Below are 16,890 nucleotides of genomic sequence, written 5' to 3'. Positions count from 1 at the left end.
CCTCACTGGAGGTAAAACCCTGATGGGGTGAGGAGGCAGCTGACACGGCCTGGGGGGGCTGCCCAGCTCCTGGCAGTGTCCCAGCACCATCCATCTTCCTTGGGAAGGCTGCACTGGGAGGCATGGATGCGCCAGAGTGAAGCAAGGGACCCTGCGGCAGAGCAGCGTGGGAGCCAGGGATTGGGTGCAGGGAGGTGCCCGCCCCTGGTGATGGAGGGGAAGGAGGAGGCGGCTGTTGTGACACACTCTGGGCCCCGTGGGTAAATAAATAGGGCGCTTTGTTCCTGCTGGGGCACGGCCAGGTGGCACAAGGGACGCGGCTGGTGAGTCATCCATCCACAGCCCGACATCCTGCAGGTCACAGGAGGCAGGGAAAGGCAGTGCTCTGAGGCCAGGCTGCCTGGAGGCTCCTGCCTCCGCCCTGGGGAGGTCCTGTCCTCCAGCACCTTGCATGGCACAGGGAAACAGCCCCGCCCAGGGCAAAAGTTGGAAAGCCCTGTCTGTTTAGGTGTGAGTGAGCCATGGGCACGTGCTGCTCTGGCAGCTTAAACACAGCGTGTGGCAGAGTGGGCACAAAGGCTTTACGTGGGCCTTCATGGAATCACAGAATAGTTCTGTGTATCCAATTTAAACCTCCACTGACACAGGTTTAGGCCATTTTCTCTTGTCCTATCACTTGCTACTTGTGAGTAGAGACCAACCCCACCTGGCTACACCCTCCTTTCAGGGAGTTGTAGAACTCTGTTGCCCACCCCAGGAGCTTGTGCCTGCCCCTCCATCTGCTGGGAATGGCCCATCCATCCTGAGACCAACAGGGCAGGCAGAGTTTCACAGGCCAGAGGACCAGGGTGGCCAGGAGACTGGGCAGAGCTCCACAGTGAAGACCAGGGCATGCAGTGGCTGGGGAAGGGCAGCTCGGTGGGGGCACAGTAACCACCCCATGGCACAGTAGCCACCCCGTGCCTTCAAGGCTCCGTTGTTCCTAGCTCGGGGATCCCTCGCAGCGCGTGGGATGGATTCTGGCACTAGCTATCATGTTGTTACTGCTCTAACGCTGCCGGCACCGGGCACTCCCTCGCCCGCATCCCCCGGCCCGCAGCTTCTCGAGGAGACCCGGGGGCGGAGGGACTCAGGGTCGGAGCAGTGGGGTGCGCGTCCCTCCACCCCATCCACCCCATCCCATCCCGCAGCTCCCGCCGCGGGCCGCAGCCGGAGCGGGGCCGGGGGGCGGTGGCAGCGCTGACCCCGCCCCGGCGGGGCCGAGCCGAGGCGGGGCGGGCCGGGGGCGGGCAGCGACGTCAGGCCCCGCGGCGGCGGCGGGGGGCGGAAGGCGGCGGCGGCGGCGGTGCCGGAGGGAGGGAGGGGGAAAAATCTCGGGTGCGGGGCGGGGGGATGGCGGCGGGCGAGGCGGCCCGGGCGGACTTCGCGCGGCACTGGCAGGCGGAGTTCCCGGGGGAGCCGGCGCCCCGCATGGAGCTGGGCTCGGTGCGGGCCATGGAGCGGGAGCTGGAGCGCTGCCGCCGCCACCTGCGCCGCCTGCAGCGGGCGCTGGCCGAGGAGCGGTTCAAGGTGGGCTACCTGGAGGCGGCGCTGGCCCGCGCCCCCCTCCCGCCGCCGCCGCCCGCCGCCCCCCGCCCCGCCGGCAGCTCCCCCGAGCGAGGCAGCGGCGGCAGCTCCGACGCGGAGGACGCTTCCTCGGCAGGTGGGTGCCGCGGGGCGGCCGAGGGGGAGCCGTCCCCACCCCGCGCCCCAGCGGCGAGGGAGCCCCGAGACCCCCTGCGCTGTCCCCATCGCATGGTCAAGGGCGTCCTGAGCCGCTTCGCGGCCGAGGGCATCCCCAGCCCTCGCGCTGCCTGTCCTGTGCTCCCGTGCCGTGCCCATGGCATCCCGTGCCACTCGGTCCCCGTGTCCCCATGCCGTGCCACTGCTAAGGCGATCCCAAGCCCCTGTGCCATCCCTGCTACACAGCTGATGCACCCAGTCCTGTGGCACAGCAGGGGATCTGATGGTGTCCCCAGGATGTCCCCATCGTGCACCCAGGAGCACCCCGTGTCGCCACAGAGCAGAGTATGCCCCAACTCCTTGTGCCACCCCCATCAAACAGCTAATGCCACCCCCAGCCCTTGTGCTGTCCCACCACTCAGACCACCCCAAGCTCTGTCTCCTCCCTGTCCGACTTCCAAGGACATCCCGTGCCAAGGCCCCATCATTAGGTGTGCAAGGAGGGAGGGTGGCTGCTGGTCCCCTCAGTTGGGTCCTGGCGATGTGGTGGTGGCCCAGGAGCCACCTCTGGGGCTGGGACACTGTGGAGGACTCACTTCCTCGTGCTGTGACCTGGCTCACGGGGACACCTCTGCTCAGGTGACACCCTGTGACCTCATGTGGGGAAATCCTGGAGGTGCTAAAGCAGAAGCTTCCCAGGGTGGTGAGATGTCCTGGGGTGTTTTTCTGGGCAGATTGAGGACACTGCTATTTTGCCTGGCTGTTTTGTGGCACTGAAGGCGCAGCCAGCTAGCGCTGTCACCCGTCACGCTGTCCTACTTCCAGCGGCCTGGAAGTTGTTATTGCATCAGCTTTAAACCCAGTTCAAACACAGTCCCGGCAGCTAGGGAATGTCACTTTTAATGCTGCTAATTCTGCAGCTGACTTGAGTTAATTTTGTTCTTGCTTGATTGTTTGGGGTGGTGGTTTTCCCCCAAGGCTGTATCGTGCTGGTTTAAGATTGCCTGGGTAGTAAGTGCTCTGATGTCAAATTGTGCTTAATATTTAGTTAATTTATATTTATTGCATTAGTCTGTAGTGCTGGAGAACAGCTCGGTTTCCACTTCACCTTCCCTGGCTGTCTGGAGGTGAAATATCCCAAGTGCATGGCTGCTCCTGGTGTTGTTGCCGTGCTGTGCCAGGCTCACACGTGTGAGTGTTTGTGCTGCTCCCCAGTTGGCAGGGACTGGCTGTGGGAGCCTGGTCCCAGCCCTGTGGTGAGGATCAAGGGCATTCCATGTGCTGCCTTCAAAGGGCTGCTCCAAGTCCTTCTCCAGCTCCCATCAGCAGGCACTGGCTGTACTTCTTGGAGAGCTGCTCAGTGGCTGAAGTGGCTCAAGTGCGTCGGAGCGACCAAGCACAAATCCTTCTGATTTACGCTTGGATCTGCATTGTATTTATATCCGGGTAATGCTCCCGAATGTTTCCAAACCCAGGACTGTGCAAGGCTGCTCTCAGGCCAGGGAGTGTTCTTAAAGGGACTTCCCTGGAGCACAGCATAAACCTCCAGGGTTCCTAGCTTCATAAGTCAGAGGGATCCTCCAGCCCAGTACCATCCTGCAAGACCTTTGCAGCTGGTCTGGTGAGAAGACCTCGAAGTCCAAGGCTGCATCTGCTGTGGTTAAATGTGGCCTCTTCCTCTTTCCCTAAATGGGTCTTCATCAGGATCACCAGCTCCAGCGCTCATCAGAGGAGGAAGCATCCCCTCTGCCAAGCTCCCAGCTCCTTGTCCCATGACACGGCTGGGCTCTGCACTGAGGTCAGCTGATGGCAGCGGTGTTGATGAGCCCTCCCCAGCCTTGTCCTGAGCCTGTCCCGAGCCTTTCCCAAGCATCAGCACTTTTCTTTGTTGGGTGTTATAAGGGCGCCTGTGTGCGCTGACGGCGCTGACATTTAAAAGCAAGATTTGAGAATCCAGTAAGACGTGTGAGGTCACTGCCTGGATCCCCTTTTCATGGGCAGTTGGTTAACTTAGTGCTCCTGTTGTTTTCTTCTCACTTCTCTCTATTTTTCAGATATAATTGAAAATTCCTGATCGTGGTGCTGTTTGCTTCTCCTGCCAGCACGCTGGTGGTGTGTAACTCAGTTAGTGCTGCTCTGCCTGGGTCCCTCAGTATTTTAATGTGAGTTTTGGAGCGTAATGGTGCTGTGGCTGTGGTTGAGCGCATCAGTCCCCAGCTGTATCACCATAACCTATGGAAGCACTATCTGGACAGCAAGTGAAGGAGCGTTGAATATCGTCTTTATGGGAATTACCAGTGGTTTCCTTTAAGTAGCTTGTGGTTAATCTGATTTAAAGCGAGGAAATCTGCAAGATGCCCCTGTCTGCGGCCATTGCATGAGAGCAGCGCGTGTGACAGCCAGATACTCGATCCTGGCATCTGAGATAACGCCTGTGCCAGCTCACCCGGGACCAACAAAATCTGAGCGTCAGCGAGCAGATGGCTAAAAACGAAGCGTGGAAAGGACTAAAATTCCCTTCATCCCGGGCGTCACCTGTCCCTGTGGCCAAACACGCAGCTGGCCTCGCAGCTGAGTATGCGCGGTGCCGCGCCGGGAGGTGGTCGGGGTGTGCCGGGGCGCGGCGGTGCCTGGGCTGGGTGCTGCTTCCATCACCTCCCTTTTCCCACAGAAGGGATGAGGGGTCCGGTGCTACGGGTTGGTACCGGCGAGGAGAGGGTGAGCTGAGCAGGAGGGAGGCGGCTGTGCTGGCGGCCGAGAGGAGGGACGCGGCGGTGCCCGTCGGAGATGCTTTGTGCCCGGCAGCCAGGTAGCGCGCGTGGAGGTGGAACGAACTCGGTGCTGGGTTTCCTCGCTTTGTCCTTGGGAAGCGGAGGAAGAGGCTGGCCTTGCCACGGAACTGGGATGCTGCGGGAGCTCCTGAAGCTCCTCGTGAAGGCTTCGTGGTTTGGGACCCCCTGACCTGCCCTGTGCAGCGCCCTGCACCCCAGATATGTGAGCTCTGGGGTGGGGAGCGCTGGCATAGCTGGAATAGCCCGTGATGGCGTTGGCTGATGGATCTGGTTACAGCAGGATGCTGCGGCTGCAAGCTGTGCTGTAAATGAATCCCCAGCCCTCTGTTTAGCTGGAATTACTGTTTCTCTCAAGGAAATATTCTGGAGTCACGTGTGCTCTTCTTCTCGCCCCGCTGCACTGCCTTCACTGGTACCTTGGGAAATGGGAAGGGAGCTGCCAGCAGCAGCGGGGTCCCTGCCTCCGAGGGCGGTGAGCACAGAAAGGCAGCGGTGTCGGGGTGTGCACCAAAGGGCTGAGGTGGGGAAGGGGCCCTGGGGCATCTGGAGTCCCTGGGGCATTGGCTGCCTCATCCCTGCATGCCCAGCTTGCGGCTGGATTCCTATGGGTGTCATGCTGGGGGCTTCTGGAATGGTTTGGGTAAAGGCAGGGCTTGTTCTTGCTGCTCCATCCCTGCTTTCAGCTTGTGCTACTCCTGGCAAATAAATGATACTGCAAAAGTGGCATCTCTGTCCTGGAGAAACTCCCTGCAGTCAGGGAGGTGATGGGGCAGTGCTGCAGGCAGGACTCTGTCTTACTGTCCTGAGCCACCCTTGGATCCTGCTGGTTCCTCATCCCTTTCTTGGAATATTCTCTAAAACCTCAGCAAAAGAAAAGAACAGAAAATAGTGACCAAAGTCCAGAGTTTATCCTGGTGCATCTCTTTCTACTTGGGGTAGGTCACGGCGTGCAGGAGGCGGAGGAGCTCCCAGAGAAAGGTGAAGTGTTGCATGGTCTATGCATCCACCTCCCCTCCTTTGGCACCTCCTTTAGGGGGGATCTGGGGGGGGTCGGTGCCCAAGTGGGGAGCTGTGGTGGGGGGAGTTGTTTCTCCCCGAGAGCCCATCTGCCACTTCTGCGTCCTCATATCTACTTTTTAAATTTTTGCTTTGTCGTGTTTCCCCACTGTTGGAAAGCACTTATTTGGCTCTGAAGATGCTGGAAGTTCCTCCTCTGGCCAGGGAAGGCCAGGCAGAGTCTCAGTGTTTAATTTTAACTGCTCAGGCGAGGACAAAACCGCAGCGTGTGTGTGTGCGTGCGCCTGCTGGGGACCTTTGAACCGTCTCCATCTGCTCTGGGGCCCAGTGGCGTTTCGGGAGGTGGTTTCTCTCCACAAACCCCCCTGATGGCATTGTGACAGCAACCCCTGTGTGATGTGGGGCTGCCTCCCCAAAGGGTGGTGCTGCCTGAGATGGGGATGGTGGGGTTAGCGCTGGGGCAGATTGGTGCTGTTAAAGGAAGCCATAAATAAATGCAAGGTTTATGAGGTTAAAAAGCCTTGGAGTACAAGAGCTGCTGTTTAAAGCGTAGCTTTAGGTGAGAGCAGTAAGTGCTGGCTGCTGGAGTTTGCCCTGTGATGGGCACATAATGGAGGGCTTGTAAAGGAGCTGGAAGAGCAAAGGGGAAACCTGTGACCAACTCTGCCCACGGGCACCACCAAGATCTGTGCTCTGGGGCAGAGCTGGCAGCAGCTGCATCTGCTGGGTGGGGAAAGAGCCCTTCCTGGTGCCAGCACCCTGTGACCACCACGCAGGATGGATGCTTGATGGGTTGGGAGTCCTTGTCCCTCTAGCTGGGCAGGGGTACTCCCCCGGCACAGCTGGGGTTCCTGCTCTCCTTGGCACAGAGATGCCAACATCTCACCTGGAGGAGGTGGGCTTGGCTGCGGCATCCCTGTGCATCCCTTTGTGGATGCACATCCTTGTGTTCCATCAGCTGAGCACAGTCCCACTGGCTGGGTTTTGTCCCCCATAATTTGGGGCAGAGACAACGCTGAGCTCCCCCAGCTCGGCAGCATTTCTTGGGCTGCACAGTCTGCCCTGGTGCTCTGCACAAAGGCAGGAGGGGATGGAGTTTGTCTTCCAGTGCCAGCAGTGCCACGGGCTGTGCCCACCATGGGGTGACCAGCACGGAGGTGGCCCCCAGGTTTGGTGCAGTGGTGGCTGATGATCGGTGGCCCCAGGCAGGAGCAGCAGCAGGGCAGGCAAGGAGCCCTCATTAGGTGGCTGGATAGAGCCAGAAGTGCCCTGCGGGGCCTGAATACATTTGCATTGTAAGTCTATTGAAATCTGGTTTGGGTTTGTTGTTTTTTTTTTCCCTGGAAAGACACTTCTGTGCAGCGGGGCTCTTTGTTCCGCCGGTTCCTCCTCCCCTCCTGCCCAGCGATGCCGCCCGTTGGGATCCCAGTGGATGGCTCTGCTCTGTGTTCTGCTGGATGCTGTCTGCTGGGGCCAACCCTGCAGCAGGGATCAGAGGGAGAGACTTTCCTCTGTGCTCTATTTCCCTCTGTTAGAGAGGGGAGCCTGGCTTAGCCAGGGCAGCTCGCTAAGTGTGCATCCCTCCCAGGAAAATGGCACCTATACCCTTGGTTCGTGGCATTGCTGAGGTCACCTGAAGCAGGCACCAGGAGCCAGCAGGAGAGAGCACATAGAACTCACCCCATCCCCAACAGACATCTCCAAATAGAAGATTTCCCACTCCAAGCTACTTCTTCAGTGTTTGCTAAGCAGGATAATCGGCATATGTAGATCAGTAGCAACAGCATTTCTTGGCTCCCTTGGCTGTAGCCTGAGCCTGGCCAGCCTAAGCAGAATCCCAGAGGACTCCTGCAGATCTGCCTTGAGATAAGTCCCAGCTGCAAAGTTCAGGGATTGTTTGAAGATCTAGCAGATAGGGAGACCTTTGTGCTGGGATGGGGCTTTCTGCCATGGACGGTTTTTGTTCCATGGGCGGTTTTTGTTCGAAGGCTGCAAACCAACACCTCTTCCTTCTCCTTCGAAGGTCCTGTGGTGGGAAGCAAACCTGGCTGAGCTGCCCTGTGCTCCAGGCAGGCAGCCAGCCTGCTCAGCCATGCCCAGGTCTGTGAGTGCAGCTTGAGACCAATGCAGCGCAGACTTCAGGGCTTCCATCCCACAGGGAAGTGATACTGGGGGAGAAGTTTAATGCTGGACTGAGGAGCAGCATGTTCAGGACACCCGGCAGGAAGAACTTGCCGTGCTCCTTGGCGGGGAGGGTGGAAACATTTTCATTTGTTCCTCTCGTCTCTCTCTGCAGCCTCTGGCAAGGGGGTAGCTGCTGCTCTGCACCAGCGAGGGAGAGCCTGGACCTCCTGGAGAGCCCGGCAGAGCAGGCACTGGAGGAGCTGGGACAGCCAGGCTCTTGCCTGGCATCTCCCACCGCAGCCCCGGGCTCCGCAGCCTTGGCTGTGTCCCTGCCATGGCTCCAGGACACATAGGTTGCGCCTCTCCTAATTAAAGCACTCTGGCTGCTCTTAACACTTGCATGGTGCTCCCCAACCACCCTCTCCCATTCCAGTCTTCCTGCAGGAAAAGACCTCCCTGTGCCAGTGTTGGAGGTGCAGGTGGCTCTGGAGCTGCTCTCTGGTTGCTGTCAGCCCTGGGTTCCCACCAGCAGCCCCTGCCCGGCCCTGGCCAAGCGCCGAGGCTCCTGCAGCTCCTGTGGCTGTGACTGGAGGACTCTTGCACAAGAGCCCAGAAATAGTGATGCGTGGGCTGGCGGGCAGGGGCTGGGCAGATGCCAGGCAGACAGCCAGACACCAGGCAGGCTGTGCAGGGCTGGTTGGTGGTGGGGAGGAACTGTGGAGCTGAGGCTTCGGCTCTGCCGCAGGGATGCTCCCAGCTGGAGCTGGGGGTGGTTGACGGGGGTTGAGAACATGGTTGGCAGCATCTCCTCACCCAGGACTGGTCTGTATCACTGCGGGGAGATGGGTGCCAGGGTGATGGGTGCCAGGGTGTGAGTGGGTGCTCCCTCCAGCTCTCCAGGGGAGAGGAGGAAGGTTCAGCTGCTTTGCAGGTTTTGAGGTTTTGTTGTTTTTGCAAAGGTGAAAAGAGCACGAGAACCAAAGTAAAAATAAAGCCCAGTGGTTTGGTGGGGCTGTTTTGTGTGGGCTGTGCAAGGGCACCTGCCTGGGTTGGTGTGTGCTGCCAGCGGGTGCAGCACGTGGTGGCCCCGGGTCTGTGAGGCACTTGCTGGCCTGGTCCTCCTGGTCATGGCTCTGCCAGGAACTGCTCTGTGCTATCAGGCCAAGGGTGGCCAGCTGGCAGAGGGCTCCATGGGGTCTGACAGCTCTTTCAAGTGCTCAGCTCATGCCCTGTGTTGGATGAAGAGGAAGATGTGCAAAGGGAGCATGGTGGCATAGAGAGGCTGGTGCCATGGCCAGCAGTGTCCAGGAGGTGTGTCTGACTGGGAAAAGCATGTGGAAGAAACCCTGCATGTATGCAGGGAGCTGAGCATGGAAAACCAGCTTCCTGCTGCCCCTGTGGCCCTGCAGCCACTGCACCGGGGGGAGCAGCTGCACCCTGTGCTGGTGCTGCTGCGGGGGCTCCCCGGGGCACGAAGGGAGCGCGGTTTCCTGCCGTGAACAGGGTTAGTGAACAGGGTTGTGTGCTCAGCTGAACCGCTGTCGCCTTCCTGGCAGGGCCTCTTGCTCTGAGGGGCTGGGGGGGGCTGCAGTGGTGTAGGGTTTGCTGTGGAATATGGAGAGGACTCTCAATTGGAACCTTTAAGGGATGGACCGAGGACATGCTGAGCTGGAGCCAAGGCAGGAGTGAATGGGGGAGCTGGTGGGAGGTGGACAGCAGCAAAGACTGTCACGTTGTGGCCACCCTTGGGCACTACCCATGGGAACGGCTTGGGGGCAAGGGGAGTGTTGACTCCCCAGAATAGATGGGAGTGGGTCAGGCAAGGGGTGGGAAAAGGCAGCTGTAGGGCTGCACCCTGTGCCGCTGACTCACCACCCGGTGACTCAGAGCCCGTGGGTGCAGTGGGCTGTGGATGTGGGTCCTTGCCACACTGGGGCTGGATGCAGCCCCTGCAGGCAGGCAGGGCTGTGCCAGGGGCAGCAGTGGCTCCTCATCCTGGATGCCGGGTGCCAATGGTTCTGTGTGCTCCAGCCATGCTGAATCACAGCATTGGCATTGCTGCACTCCCCCAAAATGCTGCATCTGTGGACATCCCTGGGAGTGGGGATCAGGTGGTGGCAGTGCCTTGACAGGGTCCTCTCAGGTCTCCCAGCCAGTTGCCGATGCCACCCGTGTCCTGGCACTTCATGCTCCAATGGCTCTACCTTGCCCTTGTGCCCGACAGAGCATTATCCCTCCTGCCCAGTTCCCATCTGGCCCCAGTGCCTGGTCCAGGCCCTTCCCTTCACACTGAGCCCACAGGCAGGATGCGGCCGAGGGCACTGGCAGGGGATGCTGCCCAATCCTCCGGGACAGGGCAGCGGTGCCGGCACAGGCTGAACCAGGGCAGTCTCTGCACTTGAACGCTTGGCTGGCGCCCTGACACATTGGGGTTGATGACTCTGGCACTTTGTATTTCCTTTGGCTACATGCGGCTGGGGAGGGCAGTTTAACCCCTGCCTGCCCACGTCCCGCTCTGCCGACCCCGGCTGAATGGGGCAGGGCTGCTCCCGGCTCCTGAAGGCCCTGGTTCCCGGAACCAGGGGGAGCGGGACCAGGAGGAGCCTGTGTCCTTCAGCCGTAGTGGCTTGAGGGGCTGGGGAGGCTTTTTTGGGAAGTGGGCACGGTATCCCCGGGTTATAGGAAGAAGATGAGACCGTGGTAGAAGGGGTGATGGAGCCAGCTCCCCCCTTCCCCATTCTCCTTGGGGTGGCCCGGGGAGCAGCCGCATAGGCCGCTGTGCCACCAACATCCCCTCCTCCTCCTGCGCGGTCCCCAGACCCCTGCGGAGGGTCGGCGTGGCTGCGTGCGGGGGGATGCGGAGCTCGGCTCCCCCCGGCAAGGCAGGGGCGGGAGGCGGGACGCGCTGCCATTGCCAGGCGGCACCTCCTTCCCTGGGCACCCTTGGCAGAAGAGCGGCCGTGTGCCCGGGCAGGCGGCTGTGGCCGGCTCTGCCATCCAGCCCCCGCCTGGGCCCGCGGCCCCCCGCCTCCCGCCCTCGCCCGCCGCCTTTGTTGTGAGATGAGAGCGGGCTGGCGGGGCTGAGCGCCGGCACAGCCCTCCGAGCATGGAGCCGCTGAGCCACCGCGGCCTGCCTCGCCTCTCCTGGATCGACACCCTCTACAGCAGTACGTGGCCTGGGCTGCGGGGTGGGCGAGGGGGGCGGCGGGCTGGGTCCCCCCTACCTGTTGTGTAACGCTGCGTTGCGCTGGGGAGGGATGCTGTGCCGGGGATGCTGTGCCGGGGATGCTGTGCCGGGGGTCCCGGGCTGGGCCGAGACCGGGCAGGGGGCTGGCGATGCTGGCAGGGGCTTGTGCTCCCCTCCGTGAGCATCCCACGTGCCCCGGTGGCAGGAAGGCGCTGGCCGGAATCTGTCCAGCATCCCCCACGCTCTGGGGACCTGCTGCCCGCTCCGGGGGCTGCGTGAGCAGGATGGGTGACGGTGACGGTGGCCCCGGCGCGGTGGGGCTCACTGGGGCTGCAGCAGCCTGACAGCTGGCACTGCCCACGGGGGTCCCTGGGGATGTGGGTGCTTTTTGCCCCAAGTCCCGTTCCCGTCCCTCCGTGGTGGTGGGAAGGCACATCTCCCCCAGCCGTGATTTTCGCAGCGAGCTCCGAGGCGCTGTGCCCAGGATGCTGTGGCAACGCGCTGCCGGTACCCGGGGGCTGGCGGCCGGCGGGGCCGGGGGCGTCCTGCAGCAGCCGGGGGGGTGCGAATCCCCCCGCTCCCACGGACGGGCAGCAAGGAGGAATGAACCCTGGAACAGTGGCGATCCTGATCCCACGGCAGCTGATGCAGCGGCGGCTGAGGGTTCCAGGGACATGGCTTGGGGATGAGGGGACTTGGTCACGGGGTCCCCGTTGTTCATTCTGGGGGAGCGCTGAGCTGCGTGGGCACCCTGGGGGTGCGTTTTGGAGTGCCGTGTTGAGCTTGGAGCCTGGTGTTTGCAGGGCAGCGAGATTTGGTGCAGGTGCGTGGGAAGGTGGGATGCTCCGGAGCATGCCCATGTGTGGATCTGGTATCTGTCATGCCCTAGAGGGAGCAGGGGCCATCGGGGGCACATGGCATAGGGCTGAGCCCCCTCTCCAAGTTTTCCAGCCCAAAGCCTCTGATATCCACAGCCAGAGGCTGCATCTGGCCGTGGCAGTGCCGGGGTCTGGCGTGGCTGTGCAGCCTGTGCAGGTGTAGGGGTGGAGCCCTGGGGGCCACATCCAGACCCAGCCCCTGCACCCTCCTTCCCAGCCATGGCATCTCTGCAAAGCCATGGCTCTGCCATCCCAAATCCTCCTCCAGCTGCCCTTGCCAAGGCGTGGGAGAGGCTGCTTGGGGTGCCCACGTTTTGGGGGATGCAGGGCAGGGTCCAGCCTTCATCACACTGGGCAAAGCAGTGGTGGTGTGGAGGAGGTGCTGTTTGTGTTGAGCCACCCATGGAGGAGGCCCATGGAGGCAGGTCCGAGGCCAGCTCACGCATCTGTGTTGTCATGGTGAATTTTCACCCAGGCACAGGGAAACCATGGTGCTTCCCCAAAATCTCCCAGGCTCCCTGTGGATGTTGGGCTTCTCCTGGAACTGAGATAGAATGGGTGAGCATTGGGGTGTGCTGGTGCACTGCCGAGGTGTCAGGGAATAGCACGTGTCCAGCTGGAAAGTGAAGGAAATGCCACCGTGAGCTGCTGTGACTGTGCTGCCTCTCTGGGCTGGGCAGGAGTTGGCTGCTGCTGTTGGCTGAGCTCCGTCCTGGGGACCATCGTGCTGGCATTAGCCTGGGTCAGTCCTGGGAAGATGTGGCGAAGGAGAAACAATTTCCTGGGGAAAATAATCCCTCATGGTGATTCGTTCCTGGCCCTGTCACCCTGCTGCGTCCATGTGCCAGCCCACAGGGCCCTGCCCTGATGGGTGTCAGCATCCCATGGGTGTCAGCCCTTGGTGCAGTGTGGGGTTGGATCCAGCTCAGCGCCCCAGGGCTGTGTGCAGGGTCAGGGTTACAAGGCTGTTTCAGGTCAGGGTGTCTTTGCCCCCCAGAGTGGCTCCCTGGGGCCAGGCTGCCTCCCTCTCCTTGGTCCCCATCCCTGGGGTGGAGCAGGAGGATTTCCACTGCTGCTAAAAAGCAGGAGCAAAAATAGCTCTGGGTTTTGGCACGGGCACAGGAACAGGCTGCAGGGGCAATGCAGCTGTGGGGGAGGAGGGAGGGACGTGCTGGGTTTGGGCTGCCTGGGTGGCACGAGCACCCCACAGGCAGGGAGACACAGGGCCAGATCCTCCATGTCCCCTCACCCAGCAATGTCCCCTTTGCCCGTCCTGGCTGCGTGGTGGTGCTTGGTTCCCTCCCTATAGTGGCTTCTGGGAGTGCTGGGGAGGTTCCTCTTCCTGAGCTCCCCAGGTGAGAGCCCCATAAATAATGCACAGCCACGGGTGGCACAGCTGGAGTCACGAGGACATGGCTTTGTTCTCCATCCTGCAGGCAAGGCAGAGTCCCTCTCCTTGGGTGCCTGTAGATCTCATCCCCAGCTCTAGTCTGGGACTGGGATGTAGATCTGCTCCAACTGGTAGCAGTGGGACAGCCAGGTCATTGCTGTGTCCCCGCAGGCCAGTCCCTTCCCCCTCTGTGCCATCGATGCCAACTTCTCCCCTGCACTGCTCTGGGTGTCACCTCCCAGGGTCCCCAGCTGCCTCATTAACGCTGTGTTCTCATTACCTGGCTGCTGAGCCACCACCCCTGGGTTGCCAGGACGCCCACAGTGACAATGCCATGCTGGGTGTCCCTGTTGCCTGCCCTGTGTTTAACCCTGGAGCCGCAGAACCTTGGCCATGGTGGAGGGAGGGCGGGGGAGCCTGGTGGCCTCTGAGCTGGTGTTGCTGGTGGGGACCATCAGCTTTGTCCCCCCTCTGCTGCCTTGGCTCCTCTTTAGGCTCCACCTGATGGGCAAGGGCACTTGGGTGAGAGGTTTGGGATCCTCCAGGACATCCCCAGCCTGGGGACAGTGCTCGGCTTAGGGGACTCAGGGGAGCTGTGTGGGGTGGGTGTACTGGAGAGGTGGCCATCATGGGGGACACCATTGCTAATGAACCTCATGCTGCCATGCTCCTGGATGGTGCTGGAGGCACCACAGCTGGCACCTGCCAAAGGCAGAAGAGACGGAGGACATCCCGCCATGAGGAGGCAGGACAGGTTAGAGCCAGGGATCCTGTTTCCCTGGAAGCTGAGGACCAGCAGGAATCATGGGCTTCCCCTCCTCTGCCCATGTAGTCAGCTTCTGGGTAGAACCTGGGCTGTGGTGGCCTGGTGAGAGTGGCCTCATGTGCTAATGGTTATTAGCAGCTAATTGCTAATGAAGCAAGGGCTGAGAGGGGCTGTGGTGTTCTGGCAGAGGTGGGATGCATCTGGCCCCTGTCAGGACTCTCCTTCATCCCCCTCAGGTGCAGGGTGGGAACCTCCATCCCTCCCCACTGGCACTGGCAGGGTTCCTGGCCTGAGTGCTTTGCAACACTCTTTGATTTAAAGATTTATCCACTTCCACTAGGAAGCTGAATGCAATATTAATGCACTGAGCAGTGTTGGTGGGAGCCAGGGGAGTCCTTGGCCAGGATGGCAGGGCCGTGGGGGCATGAAGTGGCAACGGTGTGGGGTTTGGTCTGGGATGGCTGCTCCAGCCCCAATGCACCCTGTTTTGGCCAGGTTATCAGCCAGGCTCTTAGCTGGGGTCTCCATGCTCTCTGTGCCCAGGAAGCCTGTGGGGATGTGTGGTCCAGAGATCCATGGGGTTGCTGGATGGGAGGCAATTGGGGGCTGGTGTGGGATCGGGGTCGTGTTGGCTGAGCCATATCCCCTGCCTCTTTTGGGGATGCTGAGGGGGTCTTGGCTGCAGCTCAGGGTGGGGGTGCTGGCTGCACCCCACAGCCGCCCCTGCCGCAGCCGGGCTCCCTTCCCCCTCCCCTTTGTCAGCATCTCGGGGCTGCTGCAGCCACCTCTTCCCGCTGCCACCGAGCCGCTGCCGTTCCCATGGTAACAGGTTAGGATGTACCCCGGTCCCCCGCTGCGCCCCAGGGACCCACTGCAGACCCTGGAGTCCCCCCACTAGTCCCTGAGGCTCTGGCTCCCCACATTGGCTTCCCCTGGTCTGTGGGTGGTGGTGGGGTTGTGGGTCAGCGTAGGGCATCCAAAAACGGTGCTGTCCTGGCGTGTTGGGGGCCTCATCCTGTGCCGGGAAAAGCAGCCCCCTTTGGTCCCCCATCATGGGCCGAGCTGCCCACCCACCATGGAGCTGCCACCATCCCTCTTCTTCCAGGGGGCTGGCTCTGTCCTCCGTGTTGCAGATCCAGGCGTCCTGGCACTCATTCCCACGCTCCGAGGAGTGTGGGCGCGGGGAAGCAGGGAGGACGGCGGCTGTGGCTGCCAGCCCAGCTCCATCCCTGCCCGGGGATGGCACAGGGGTAGCGGCCAGTGGGCAGTCAGGGAGGGCAGAGCTGCTTGCATGGGGCTGGAGCGTCTGGCAGAGCAGCTGTCCCTGCGCAGACGAGCCCCTCGGCCTCTCGGTTCCGTTAATTATTCAAATATAGGGAAGTGTGTCGAGCAGAGGATGCCTGCGGGGCGAGGATGCTCCGTGTGATGTGTGATGCCCTGCCTGCTCGGCTGAGCACACAGCAGGGCTGGGCCGGGCTCTGGGTATGGGCGTGTGTGTCTGTACGTGGCCCTGGGTATGGGACACGGGGTCAGCTGCCCGCAGGTGACCGCAGGCCGGGGTGGTTGTGGTGACCCTCGGCCGTGCCAGTGCCTGGATCCTCACGGCCACCCTCTCTTCCTCGTCAGACTTCAACTATGGTGCGGACGAGTACGACGCCGAGGGCAACGAGGAGCCCAAGGCGCTGCCAGAGGGCTCGGAAACAATGCCCTACATCGATGAGTCGCCCACCATGTCCCCCCAGCTCAGCGCCCGCGGCCAGGAGAGCGGGGACGGTGTCTCGCCCACACCCACCGACGGCCTCGGCACAGGGGTAGGTGCTCGGGGCGCCGGGGCGGGTGAGTTGGGGGATTCGGGTGTCCGGCTCGGTGTGTCAGTGGTGGTCTGGTGCTGCTGTGACCTGAGGGACTATCCCTGGCATCCTAAAACCTGCTGGCCGCGGCCGTTTGGGGAGCAGCAGTTCCGGGGATGCCGTGCCTGCGGGACACGCTGTGTCCCTGCCCCGCCGTGCCACGGTGGCAGAGCTGGAAGGGCACGGGCTGGACGGAGAGAGGGGTCCCGGGGCTGGAGCCCAGCCGGGCGTGCTGCAAGCGGGGGGGTTCCCGATGTCTCCAGCTCCGGGAGCCCTTGGGGACGGGGCGCAGCCGCTCCGCCGGGCTGCCGGCTCCATCTAGCGGCACTCGGGGACCCAGTCACCAGCCCGGGGGGGGGACACAAAGTGCCCCCCCTCTCTGGAGAACTTAGATTTAACCCCTGCTCTTCCGAGCGCATCCCCACGAAGCCCTTGGGTTTCCCAGCGTGTCTCACAGGAGGGATGCCTGAAGAGCTGCAAAAGGGAAAAAAGGGATTTTTTTTTTTCCAGAATAAAAGCTTCCATAAAGCCTGGGAGCAGCGGGGTCCAGGCAGGCCTTGGCCTTGGCCTTGGCCTCGCGGGGCTGTTGCGAGGAGCCACCGCCAGGCCCCAGGCTGGGGGATCCCTCGGTGCTGCCGCTGCCCGGGCTGGGAAAAATTAAGGGTTTTTTTTTGTCGTGGAAAGAGTTAAGCTCCTGACCCGGATGCTGAGGCAAAAGAGGGAGAGGTGTGGCTTCCTCCCCTGGGTCTCCCTGAGCAGCATCGTCCTCCAGGCACCCAGCGCTCCGGGCGGCCCCCGGGGAGGGAGAGGGAGGTCCTGCCCTTCGCCGCTGTGGGAAGGACCCTCTCCCGGGGCTGGCTCCAAACCCGGGCTCAGGGCTCCTTGTCCTCCAGCACAGCCCTTCGAGCCCCAGCCCTGACACGCCGGTGCCGGGTCTGTGAGCGCTGGGCTCCTTCACCAGGACCGTCAGGGATAGCAGAGAGTGGCCCTGGGGAGCAGGAGGGGAGGTGCTGGCAAAGGGGTGACCTTGGGGGCTGGTGGGGCACACTGGGTCTGGGCACAGGCAGGGATGATGACTTGGTTGCTGCTAACAGGACTGGGAAGCGCTGGAGCTCAGTGCTGCCTCTGCCTCCATCTCTAGAGCTGCTTGTGCCAGGGCTTGGC

The 16,890-nt window shown here is 61.8% G+C and overlaps 1 protein-coding gene across 2 annotated transcripts in view; it reads left to right on the top strand.

Moving 5' to 3' along the window:
• Positions 1–1,439: 1,439 nt before the first annotated feature.
• Positions 1,440–16,890, top strand: part of ABR (ABR, RhoGEF and GTPase activating protein) — a 39,349-nt gene continuing 23,898 nt past the window's right edge. Inside the window, exons 1-2 of one of the 2 annotated variants that reach the window (XM_027690921.1) lie at positions 1,440–1,702; positions 15,503–15,687. In XM_027690921.1, the coding sequence (XP_027546722.1) occupies positions 1,471–1,702; positions 15,503–15,687 (417 nt within the window). In that variant the 5' untranslated portion in view covers positions 1,440–1,470. Of the gene's footprint in view, positions 1,703–10,608; positions 10,823–15,502; positions 15,688–16,890 lie in introns of those variants that run through there. The other variant, XM_027690922.1, reaches the window with a different exon arrangement.

The sequence above is a fragment of the Neopelma chrysocephalum genome, unplaced genomic scaffold (genome assembly GCF_003984885.1).
Source record: "Neopelma chrysocephalum unplaced genomic scaffold, ASM398488v2 Primary Assembly neopelma1_82, whole genome shotgun sequence".
NCBI lineage: Eukaryota > Metazoa > Chordata > Aves > Passeriformes > Pipridae > Neopelma > Neopelma chrysocephalum.
The sequence above is the reverse complement of the archived record's forward strand: the minus strand, read 5'-3'. Positions and strand labels throughout refer to the sequence as shown.